At 35.0% G+C, this 13,392-nt stretch overlaps 1 protein-coding gene across 2 annotated transcripts in view; it reads left to right on the forward strand.

Moving 5' to 3' along the window:
* Positions 1–13,392, forward strand: part of ldhd (lactate dehydrogenase D) — a 72,497-nt gene that overhangs the window by 54,263 nt on the left and 4,842 nt on the right. For both annotated transcript variants that reach the window (XM_039763820.1, XM_039763821.1), the window contains exon 8: positions 12,329–12,456. In XM_039763820.1, coding sequence (XP_039619754.1) covers positions 12,329–12,456 — 128 coding nt within the window. The remainder of the gene's footprint in view (positions 1–12,328; positions 12,457–13,392) is intronic.

Consider the following 13,392-nt stretch of genomic DNA (forward strand, 5'->3'; position numbering starts at 1 on the left):
AAATTTTACTGTTGATATGATGTTCTTTTCTGAAATGCTGTGTTCCTTTTACGCCAGATGTAACGGGACATTTGCCTTCCAAAAAGTTCAACTTTTGTCTCATCAGTCCACAAGGTATTTTCCCAAAAGTCTTGGCAATCATTGAGATGTTTCTTAGCAAAATTGAGACTTTTGCTTAACAGTGGTTTGCGTCTTGGAAATCTGCCATGCAGGCTGTTTTTGCCCAGTCTCTTTCTTATGGTGGAGTCGTGAACACTGACCTTAATTGAGGCAAGTGAGGCCTGCAGTTCTTTAGACGTTGTCCGGGGTCTTTGTGACCTCTCGGATGAGTCGCTCTGCGCTCTTGGGGTAATTTTGGTCAGCCGGCCACTCCTGGGAAGGTTCATCACTGTTCCATGTTTTTGCCATTTGTGGCTAATGGCTCTCACTGTGGTTCACTGGAGTCCCAAAGCTTTAGAAATGGCTTTATAACCTTTACCAGACTGATAGATCTCAATTACTTCTGTTCTCATTTGTTCCTGAATTTCTTTGGATCTTGGCATGATGTCTAGCTTTTGAGGTGCTTCTGGTCTACTTCTCTGTGTCAGGCAGCTCCTATTTAAGTGATTTCTTGATTGAAACAGGTGTGGCAGTAATCAGGCCTGGGGTGGCTACGGAAATTGAACTCAGGTGTGATACACCACAGTTAGGTTATTTTTTAACAAGGGAGCAATTACTTTTTCACACAGGGCCATGTAGGTTTGGATTTTGTTTCTCCTTAAATAATAAAACCCATCATTTAAAAATTGCATTTTGTGTTTACTTGTGTTATATTTGACTAATGGTTAAATGTGTTTAATGATCAGAAACATTTTGTGTGACAAACATGCAAAAGAATAAGAAATCAGGAAGGGGGCAAATAGTTTTTCACACCACTGTATATATATATATGTTTATGTGTGTGTGTATATATATATATATATATATATATATATATATATATATATATATGACAACAACACTCATCACTCACAACAGTGACAAAACAATTACATTGACAATCAGGTTACGTTATTTTCAAAATGTTTCCTTTTCTTTTCTAGTATATATATATATATATATATGTGTATATATATATATATATATATATATATATATGTATATATATATATATATATATATATGTGTGTATATATATATATATATATGTGTGTATATATATGTATATGTATATGTGTGTATATGTATATGTATATATATATATATGTATATGTATATATGTATATGTATATGTATATATGTATATGTATATATGTATATATGTATATATGTATATATATTTATGTATATGTATATATTTATGTATGTATGTATGTATATATGTATGTATACAGTGGAACCTCGGTTCACGACCATAATTCGTTACAAAGCTCTGGTTGTGAACCGATTTGGTCGTGAACCGAAGCAATTTCCCCCATAGGATTGTATGTAAATGCAATTAATCCGTACCAGACTGTACGAACTGTATGTAAATATATTTTTTTTAAAGATTTTTAAGCACAAATATAGTTAATGACACCATAGAATGCACATCGTAATCGTAAACTAAATGTAAGTACATTGAATAAGACTGAGAAAACCTTGAACAACAGAGAAAACTATCATTGCAAGAGTTCGCGCTATTGTCTTACGACCCGATCGCTGTAAACACTTTTTTTTGATGAGTTTTAAGCACAGAGGAAAAAAAGGAACATTTGAACAAATCCGAACTTTATTTAAAAACCAACCACAAGCAACCAAGAAACTAACACTGCTGGAGTTAACGCTAATAGCCTTATGACCTGATCGCTGTAAAAACTTTTTTTTTTTAATGAGTTTTAAGCACAGGGAAAAAAAGGAACATTTGAAAAAAGAGAAAAGTAACATTTCACACTACAAACCAAAAAATGAACATTTGAAAATCTGTAATACAAAAATTAACCATAAAGCACCAAGAAAACTAACCTTGCATGAGTTGAGTTCTGGCATAAAGTGAGGAGGAACTGGGTGGAGAGGAGGTTACAGTTTTGAGGGAGAGTCTGGCTCAGCGATTTGAGGGATGTTTTCCTTCAGGTGTTCTCTCTGTTGTGATTTGTTGAGTTTCTGGTGTACTCCTCGACCATATCGTCAATCAAATTTGGAGGATGTGCCGGTGCATTGTCCATTATAAGAAGGCATTTTTTAGGCAGGTTATTCTCTTCGAGATATCGCTTCACGGCGGGAGCGAAAGCCTCATGCAGCCATTCCAAAAACAAGGTTCTTGTGACCCAACCCTTCGTGTTTGCCCACCACATCAGGGGCAGTCTGGCTTTTTTTACATTGAGCTGCTTGAAAGCACGAGGGTTCTCAAATTGGTAAATGAGTAGCGGCTTGATTTTTATGTCGCCACTAGCGTTAGCACACAGCAAAACTGTTAACCTGTCCTTCATTGGTTTATGGCCGGGCATAGCCTTCTCTTCCTGGGTAATGTAGGTCCTCTTCGGCATCCTCTTCCAGAACAATCCGCTCTCGTCGCAGTTGAAGTCTTGTTGCGGGATGTAGCCTCCGTCCTCCACTAATTTTGTGAAATTTTTCACAAATTCTTTTGCAGCTTCTGCATCGGAACTAGCAGCCTCTCCTCTACCACACTATGAATGCTACTTCTCTTGCGAAACTTTTCAGCCCATCCTCTACTGGCTTTAAATTCCTCACTTTCGTCACTCGTAGGATAGTTTTGTAGCAAATTGCCATGAATCTTCCTGGCTTTCTCGCATAACATCGCCTCGCTTACACTTTCCCCTGCAAGTTGCTTCTCGTTCAGCCACACTAGCAACAGTTTTTCCACCTTTTCCAGCACTTGAAGCCTCTGCCTGGTTAATGCTGTAACATCAGCAGCTTTAATAGATTCTTTCTGCTTTAGAATAGTCGAAATCGTAGATTTTGACTACTTGTACTCGGCGGCCAGATCAGTAACACGAACGCCACGCTCATACTTTTCAATAATTTCTTTCTTTACTTTAATTTCAATTTTCTTCAAAACTTTCTTTTCACCACCCTTCACTTGCTTAGAAGCCATGGTTAACTGCAAAAGCACATGAAATACTGTAGAAGACAAAGAATTTACAGGTAAAGCACGCATGTCTGACCTAGAACAGGGAGAGGCTGAACACATGCTTAAATACATTAATCAGCGCATATGAACCAGAATGGAAATGAAACTTAGCACAAAGAGTTCACAGTGAAAGCACGCACGCACATGCAAGCACACACGTCTGACCGAGAACAATGCAACACATGCGGAAATCATTGGCGCGCACAAACCAAAGGGGAAACTGGCTTGTTCGCATACCGAGTGTGTGGTCGTGAACTGAGGCAAAAGTTTGGCAAACTTTTTGGTCGTAAACCGATTTGTACGTGTACCGAGACTCACTTCAACTGTGTATATATATATATATATATATATATATATATATATATATATATATATATATATATATATATATATATATATCGATTCGCTCTTCGAAATGAAACCTGCTTAACTTTTGTAAGTAAGCTGTAAGGAATAAGCCTGCCAAATTTCAGCCTTCTACCTACACGGAAGGTTGGAGAATAAGTGATCAGTCAGTCAGTCAGTGAGGGCTTTGCCTTTTATTAGTATAGATATGTGTGTGTGTGTGTATATGTATATGTATATATGTAGATATGTATGTATATGTATATATATATATATATATGTATATATGTGTGTGTGTATATATATATATATATATATATATATATATATATATATATATATATATGTATGGATATGTATATATATGTTTATACAGTACAGGCCAAAAGTTTGGACACACCTCCTCATTCAATGTGTTTTCTTTATTTTCATGACCATTTACATTGGTAGATTCTTACTGAAGGCATCAAGACTACTTGGTCAAATAGCCCTTACACAGCCTGGAGGTGTGTTTGGGGTCATTGTCCTGTTGAAAAATAAATGATCGTCCAACTAACCTAACTTCTGCACAACACAACTGCTGGTCCCAGCCCCATTGATAAAGCAAGAAATTCAACTAAATAACCCTGATAAGGCACACCTGTGAACTGAAAACCATTTCAGGTGACTACCTGTTGAAGCTCATTGAGAGAATGCCAAAAGTGTGCAAAGCAGTAATCAGAGCAAAGGGTGGCTATTTTGAAGAAACTAGAATATAAAACATGTTTTCAGTTATTTCACCTTTTTTTGTTAAGTACATATCTCCACATGTGTTCATTCATAGTTTTGATGCCTTCAGTGAGAATCTACCAATGTAAATGGTCATGAAAATAAAGAAAACACATTGAATGAGGAGGTGTGTCCAAACTTTTGGCCTGTACTGTATGTGTGTATATATATGACAGCAACACTCATCACTCACAACAGTGACAAAAAACAATTACATTGACAATCATGTTACGTTATTTTCAAAATGTTTCCTTTTCTTTTTCATTACTTCTTTAACACACTGCTTCGTGTGCGCGGGTGTTTTGCTAGTCAGTATATATATACTTTTTATATATATATATATATATATATATATATATATATATATATATATATATATATATATATATATATATATATATATATATATATACTAGCAGAATACGGCCAGCATAGGAGAAGTAGTGTGTTAAAGAAAGTAAGAAAAAAAAAAAGGAAAAATTTAAAAATAACGTAACATGATTGTTAATGTAATTGTTTTGTCATTGATATATCAGTGTTGTTCTCATCTCTATATATATATATATATATATATATATATATATATATATATATATATATATCTATATATATATATCTATATATATATATATATATATATATATATATATATATCTATATATATATATCTATATATATATCTATCTATATATATATATATATATATATCTATATATATATATATCTATATATATATATATATATATATATATATATATATATACCAGCTTGGAGAAGTAGTGTGTTAAAGAAGTTATGAAAAGAAAAGGAAACATTTTAAAAATAATATAACATGATTGTCAAAGTAATTGTTTTGTGTATTTGGCGGCAGCGTCACAAAGTTTTTTCGTAGCTGCATCAGAAAATGTACCACGACGTCTGACACGCCTCCTTTTACTGTTTTCTCACAGCTTGATTGCTGCTGTCATATATACATATATATATATATATATACATACACACACACACACACACACACACACATACATACACATATACATACATACATATATATATATATACACATACATATACATATCTACATATCTTCATATCTACATATACACTATATACATATCTACATACCTACACACATCATATATATACATATATATATACATACACTATCTACATATATATATGTATGTATGTGTGTGTGTGTGTGTACATACATACATATATATATATATACATACATACATATATATATACATACATACATATATATACACATACATATACTTGTGTGTATAGCTTTTATATATGTGTGTGTATAGCTTTGGTCACTGAGTGCAAGGGAGAAATAATAAAATATAGTCTATAAGTTATTAAACAGTAAAACATTAACGTTTTAAGAAGTACAGGTACATTGAGCACTACTGGAGTGGTTGCGGGTAAACTACATTTTAAAGACTGTGTAACACAACAGGTAAGTAACTAACAGCAGCTAAAATATATATGGATCATCTCTCGGTAGTAGATCCCTTTTGAAAGGCGCTACACGACGGCTGTGGTATAGAAATTACATTTTCTATGTGAGCGCTCAAATTTGTGCCTCTGGTAATGTGCCTTACCGGCATTTAAAGAAAATTAGTTTTGTGTCCTCTGCAGTGTTAAGCAAGAAAGGCTTTGGTTTGGAATAAAAGGAAAAAGTTGTAAAGAAAGGAAAGTTGCCTTTTTCTTTTATATAGTATAGAGAGATGTGTTCGCTGACGTTATGATCGCCTTTTGACGACAGTCGCGTGGGTCTTGTGTAGACTGGTGAGACGTCCCCGCCATTAATCGGCTGTGATGGCACTGTCAGTCCTCCACTCGTGTGCGTGTCTTCATAATCCGGGGTGAGAACCTCATAATCGATACGTGCAAAAGAAAGTGTGAATCGCCTTAATATTATTTTGCTGTGGTGTAGAAAAGGGGTCCGTGTTTGCACTTGTCTGGGCTATAGCGCAGGGGAGGATGAAAAAATTAAAAGTGCTCACTTTGACTTAAGGCAGAAGCGCAGTCAGCGTCTCAAAGGCCGGCACAGCTATGCACGCGCTGGCTGCTCGACTTTTGCAGGGCAGGAGACCACAGTTTTGCAGACACGTTCATGATATCAAAAGTCTCAGCGCTCTTTGGAGGTCATTCATATATTATATGATATATATGTATATATATATATATCAAAATACCGCCTCAGCGGAGAAGTAGTGTGTTAAAGAAGTAATGAAAAGAAAAGGAAACATTTTAATAATAACGTAACATGATTGACATTGTCATGAGTGTTGCTGTCATATATATGCCTGCCTAAATAAGTCACCCTCGCTTTGCTCTTACTTTATTTACCGTTCATTTAATCACGGCTAGTGGCGGAAAAATTATAAAATGGAAGGAGGATGGCTTTACCAAAACAATTATTGATGGCGAATCGATTATTCATAAAGCTTGAATTGGTGATGTTTTTCTGTGTTAACCTCATATTTTTTCATACTTCTTCTCAAACTAAGGTGGTGCGAGGGTAAAATGAATCGGGATGCGCTGATCAAAGTAATCGGTGTACCAGGAAATCATGCATTGACAAAAGCTCCCTTGCTTGTAATGCAAAGTGTGATTAAATGCATTATTTTTAAGCGTTATGGAGCACATGCATGAAGCTTCTCAGCTGTGCTTGTGCTAAGAAAAGGAAAGATTTTAAAAATAACGTAACACGATTGTCAATGTAACCTTTTGTAAGTAGTGCCTGGAGGATTCAGTGTGGAGAAACTCTATAGAGACAGCGTGTGTATTAACTTGTGGATTTTTCTGTGAGTATTTGGTGGCAGTCTGACCAAGTTGCTTCGGAAGACGGCGTTAGCTGCAGAGCTCAGCTCAGAGCCAAATGAGATGAATGGGAGGGGAGATGATGACGTGACTCCCCTACCCGCCTTAACTGTCAATCCCCACAAACACAGTCTCTCGGAATTTGCATAAGCACACCCCTTCACCTACAATTTTAACTTAGTTATAAAGTGATCAAAACTCTCGTTTATATCCCGTCCTCTCATTAAACTTGTATCCCGCATTACCTGTGGGCATGTGAAACGCCAGCGTAGCCTGTCTATGAACTTAATTTAAAGTTTAGGTTTACACCTTGCTTTCTTTCCGAGGTAGCAGCAGTCATGAATATGGTAGTATATGTCACTCGCTCGCTTCTTATTGTTTCGCTGCCTTCTCAATTATATAATGCATGTTTTCTTAAGGGCTTTTTTGGAGGTCTTCCTGGTTTTCTACGCTGCGTTGACAGTCAGTTCACGTGATTACATGAGAGGCGTGATGATGTCACACGAAACTCCGCCCCCCGTCATTCCAGCTCAACTCCATTACAGTTAATGGAGAAAAATACCTTCCAGTTATGACCATTAGGCGTAGAATTTCGAAATGAAACCTGCCCAACTTTTGTAAGTAAGCTGTAAGGAATGAGCCTGCCAAATTTCAGCCTTCTACCTACACGGAAGTTGGAGAATTATTGAGTGATGAGTGAGTGAGTGAGTGAGTGAGTGAGTGAGGGCTTTGCCTTTTATTAGTATAGATATATCCATCCATCCATTTTCTAACCCGCTGAATACGAATACAGGGTTACGGGGGTCTGCTGGAGCCAATCCCAGCCAACACAGGGCACAAGGCAGGAACCAATCCTGGGCAGGGTGCCAACCCACTGCAGTATATATATATATATATATATATATATATATATATATATATATATATATATATATATATATATATATATATATATATATATATATATATATATATATCATTTTTAATGTAGGTAGATCATTTCGACCTGGTCATTTTAAAAGTAGCTCGTAAGCTGAAAAAGTGTGGGCACCCCTGCTCTTGAGAGTTATGAGCTCTGCACAGATAATAATTAGACACCATTTACCCTCACTAAACTACTTTTTTTAGATCACAGTGCCTTTGCAAAGACATTACACACCCTTGCCATCATCTTTTTACCCTGTTTGTTATCATCCTACAGGACAATAAAAACTCAGCTTCAGACTCAAGAATAGTTGTAATTCTAGAGCCATCTTTGAACTGAGCTTACATATAATTTTACTTATCATGTGAAATACTGTTGACTGTGTACAATCTATCGAAAGGGCAATACTTATATTTTTATATTTATCAACAACAACAACAACAACATTTATTTATATAGCACATTTTCATACAAACAGTAGCTCAAAGTGCTTTACATATTAAAGAACAGAAAAATGAAAGACACAATTATAAAACAAAATAAATCAACATTAACATCGAATAAGAGTAAGTTTCAATGGCCAGGGGACAGAAAAAACAAAAAAACTCCAGACGGCTGGAGAAAAATAAAATCTGTAGGGATTCCAGACCATGAGACCGCCCAGTCCCCTCTGGGCATTCTACCTAACATAAATGAAACAGTGCTCTTTGGATTTAGGATTTTCACGGAAGGGCTTGATGATGATGATGGTCACGTAGACTTCTGCCTTTTAATCCGTCCATCATTGTTGGAGCATCATGAAGCTTTGAGTAGGTGGTGGTGGCCTCCACCACCACAAAGAAACCGGAAAAAGAAACAGAAAAGAGAGTAGGGGTCAGTACCGATTTTAGAGCCACCTTGAATAGGTATTTTGAGGAAATTGAACATATAGAGTATCAGGATTAAGTTAAATTACGATTAAAATGAAGTTATAAAAAGGCCATGTTAAAGTAGTGTGTTTTCAGCAGTGTTTTAAAGTGCTCTACTGTATATATACATATATTCATGTGTATTAATGTATTTAAACTTTGTTTGCAAGGGTTCTTAAATAGTTTTTAGCAGTAAGAAACGTTCCAGGGGAAGCACAGTAATTTTGTTGTCATCACCAGTTTAATGGACAGTTTTTGGAATTTTCTAGATTAACCGGTCACACTGTGTAAATCTCTTTTCTCCACTGTGTTACCCCACCCCCCATGATCCTTCAGGGTGATATCCAAGAAGGCATTGGACCATAAAGAGTGAAGAAAAAAAATTTTGGGGGTGTGGCCAATCTGGCCTATCCAGGAAAATGGCCATTAAACTGTGATGATAATGCAGAATGTTTAATTTCCCTACTCACCTCATATCTCCCATGCGTGTTTCCTAAAAGGTGTGGGCCTGTTTGTTACCTGTTAGAGACTGAATCTCTCCGTAATCTGTAGGGATATTAAGTAAATCAGACTTTAGTCATTATAGATACTGTCCTAAATAAGCAAACTTTAGATGACACAACGGAAACAGACTAACAGCAGTTGGTTCATAGATGTGCTCTGGACCAAACATGGTAATGATATTTTAATATACCCTTGTGACTTCTGATGATATTTCCAGCAAAGTTAGATTGTTCAGTTTTGCAATGTTCAGAATAACATTAGTAACTACTCTAAATAAATCATTATTGATAAACTTTGCTAAAAAGTTAAATGCTTTTGTTAAGAGTTGTTAATCAAATAACCAAATAACTGTTATCTAACATAATATGCAAGTACAGTATCTCCTTGTCATAGGAGGTGTCTGAGTTTTCAATGTTTTCTAAGCTACATCAAAGTAAAATGTCTAACCAAGATTATGAAGCACACTGCAACTGGCCTATCAAACCTGTTGGTTTTACTGTACCAGCTGAAAGAGGTCTTAGTAGACTCAAAAAAGGAAATTCCCTTCCATGAAGATGAAACCAAGCATGAGAGAACATGGGTATTTTTTGTCTTTTGAACTTGATGCATTGAACAGTGTCATTTCTGAAAAGGAATCAGCTAAACTTAAATAAAAGCTCTGTGTAATAATCTGTACTATATGTACCTTGCATATGTATTTAGAAAGATTTGTGAATATATTTACTTGTCTTGACAGTCCTACAGAGTCTCTAGCAGCACCCATTAATGAGAGTATTCTAGCTTAACATTTTGTTCCAATGATGTAAATCATTCAAATAAAAGTTTATTTTCTAAGAATTTAAGAGACAAGTCAAGAGAAAAAAACAACCAAGCACTCTTTGCAAGAATAAAAAGTTATTAAGGTCCTTTGCTAAAAATTCTTCTGTGAGGATTTGTTTTCATAATTTGATAAGCTATAGTAGGAGCTAAAGTGATAGAGCATGCACACATGCTCACAGGATTTTGTCTTCCAACATTTATTATAAGTACTGTGTATGGTGTCAATGAGTGTTGTGCTTTTAAATGTTTAATTATTTCATTGGTATACTTGTCATGCTCCTTTGTTCCTTGACTTTTGCTCATGCCTTGCACTACAAAAAAATATGGGGTTGTAACTCTAAAATTCTATTTTGAAAACATGATTGATGATTTTTTCTTTGTTCTTTAATGCAAAAGATCTCCAATTACTTGCACAAGCTTTGTTCTTTAATGCAAAAGATCCCCAATAACTGGCACAAGCAATACCTTTGAATGCTAGTACCAGGTGTGAATTGGTACCTATTGTCTCCAGCTTGCACTTGACAGCATTTACATATCATTTTTACCTCAACAAATCCTCTCCTACCACTTTTATAAACATCATTGAAGTCTGCTGTCTAAATGTGAATTGTTCTCTTTCTTCTGCAGGCAGTTTTGAAAATAATCATTGAAAAAATTTCACACAATCACTTGCATGATTTCATTATATACAAAGAAAATACACAAATACTGTTAACATTACAGGTGAAAAAACTAATATTCAGTTAATTAGTTGTTAACCTAGTAATTCTGTTTTAAAAAGAGTACAACTGTACAATAAGCTGTGTTAAAAAGGGGTTATACAGCCTTTAGTATTAAAAGTGTAAAGTAAAGTACAGATATCAAGCCTTTCTCACAAATCTCCACTCTTTTAAAGGTGTAGACTGCAAAATTCCACCAGAGGATGTCTGAGCATGTGATTGGCTTATATCACTTGTATTGCAAAATCAACATTACACCAATCAATTATAAACCTTTTGCTGGTTGCATCTGAATAGTAATCAGGCAGAGCAATGAATTAAACCTCACTTAAAGCATGTATGGTCATTATAGTTTTTGTATGGTGGAGAGGCAAGAGAATGAATGTTTTTTTGCATAAGGGTAATATTTTTTCCCGTCTTGTAAGTGCCAGACTAGCATAAATTGTCATTGTATTATAAAGAGAGAGAGAGAACATCCATTTGTTTCAACTTGTGTTTAGTTTACATGTTGACTAATGGAAGAGAGTAACCGAATGTGCTCAAGATGTAATTTATGTGCAGAAACACAGAAGAAGAAACACCTTGACCAAAACAAAACTGAGCTAGTCTGCCAGGTTCATTTTAAACTTGTTTCTTTCCTTAGGTGGAATTGTCATGAGGAAGTTCCAAAATAAAAATAAAAATTAAGAAAAAAAAAGTTACATTTTTTTAACACTTTCATGATTTCATGACTTTTGCATGGACACTGGTCCAGGCTGAAGTCAAAACAAGCCAATACCAGTGACGCAGCTCAATAAGGGCATCACTAGTTAAATATGGCAATGTTTGACAGTACATGGTGCAGTTTAATCTGCATCTTTGGTTTGTTTAACTTGCACAGTAACTCATCATTCTGCTATATTGATGTGAAACTTTGGGTTTTCTATCTAAGGTAGTTTTTAAATATTGTGCCTATATCAGTCATGCTAGTTACTTTTCCTCAAAAGGTTTGGTGTCATTAGATGTGTTCATGCAGAAATATTTTCTTTTTCAGTCATTAGAGTAAATCCTATGGTGTTGTATACCTTATATGTAATTTATGCAAAAAAAAAAAAAATAACAGTAGACTGAAAATATTATGTTTAGTGACCTATTAAATGACAACATTCAATTAGGAACAGCCATCTGTACAAGTTATTATTATAACCTCCTTTTTGCCTGTATTGTAGAAATATTTCTTGTGGACTTAACTATCCCGATGTGCTTTCTGTCTGCTCACCACTTGGTTGATGGTCATGTGGGGTTAAGAATTTCCTCTTTTGTGTCTTCAAATGATTAATATAATGCATGGTTAATATTCTGCTTGGTCAGATTGTTATCATGATTTGTATAACTCTTGTTTCCTTGAGATTAGAAGAGATCACCAAATCAAATGGAGGTTCTGAATTCAGCTGGGCAAGAGACCAAGAGATGCGAAATCAACTGTGGAAAGCACGACATAATGCTTGGTATGCAGCATTAGCTTTAAGGCCTGGCTGCCAGGTTGGTTGTATTTAATCTCCATTGTTTTAATATTTATGTGCTTTATCACATTTATATCGTATACCATAGTTTCTTTGTTATCATTTAGTTGTTATAGTTTTGCTGGACTTAAAAGAGGTGACAAATAAACTAGAATCACATTTATCTTATGTACATTTTAAACTATCAAATGTATTTTGCCCCAACTTGAATGTGCCCCCTTTTTTCTTGGCTCTCTTTATCTGTTTATTCTGAAACCTTCAAAAACACTCTTTGAAATATGTTTTGAATTATTGTGCTCTGCTCTTTTTTTAAACTAGGGCTGCTGTTCAGTTAAACAGTTTAATTACAATTAATCATGTAGTTACATTTTTTTATTGAAATTAACTGCATATTAATCAAAATTTTCTGTAGTTTCTTCATGTATATTTTTCTGTTAAGCAGAAATAACTTTGTGATTACATTTTAATACACAACAGTTTTAATAACCACTTGCCCTGTCATATTAAACTATTCTAGTTTTTTTTTTTAATGTTTTGTGTACCATAAACCATTTTGAACCACATCACAATGCAAATTAATCTAGCATTTTGATTAGTTCTATGAAAAATGCTATTTTGGAGGTACTGCCTCAAGTGGAGGAGTTGAAAGTGTTTCACCGTCTTGAGTGAAATGAATGAAGGAAGAAAGAAGTGGGAGATTAACAGGTGGATCTTAGCAGCATTTGCAATTATGCAGATATTATGCAGTTCAGTTTTGGTTAAGTGAGAGCTGAGCTAAAAAGAAAGGCTTTTGATTTACCAGCTGATCTACATCCCTGTCTCTGTCCTTAAGTTTGGTCACAAGCTTTGGGTACTGACAAAAAATAATTCAATTACAGATATAAGAGGCAGAAATATGCCTTTGCATGGGGTTCTTCATTCTCTTTTTGTATTTAGTATCTTCACCTCCAATTGG

Source organism: Polypterus senegalus, chromosome 9, assembly GCF_016835505.1.
Source record: "Polypterus senegalus isolate Bchr_013 chromosome 9, ASM1683550v1, whole genome shotgun sequence".
Lineage (NCBI taxonomy): Eukaryota > Metazoa > Chordata > Cladistia > Polypteriformes > Polypteridae > Polypterus > Polypterus senegalus.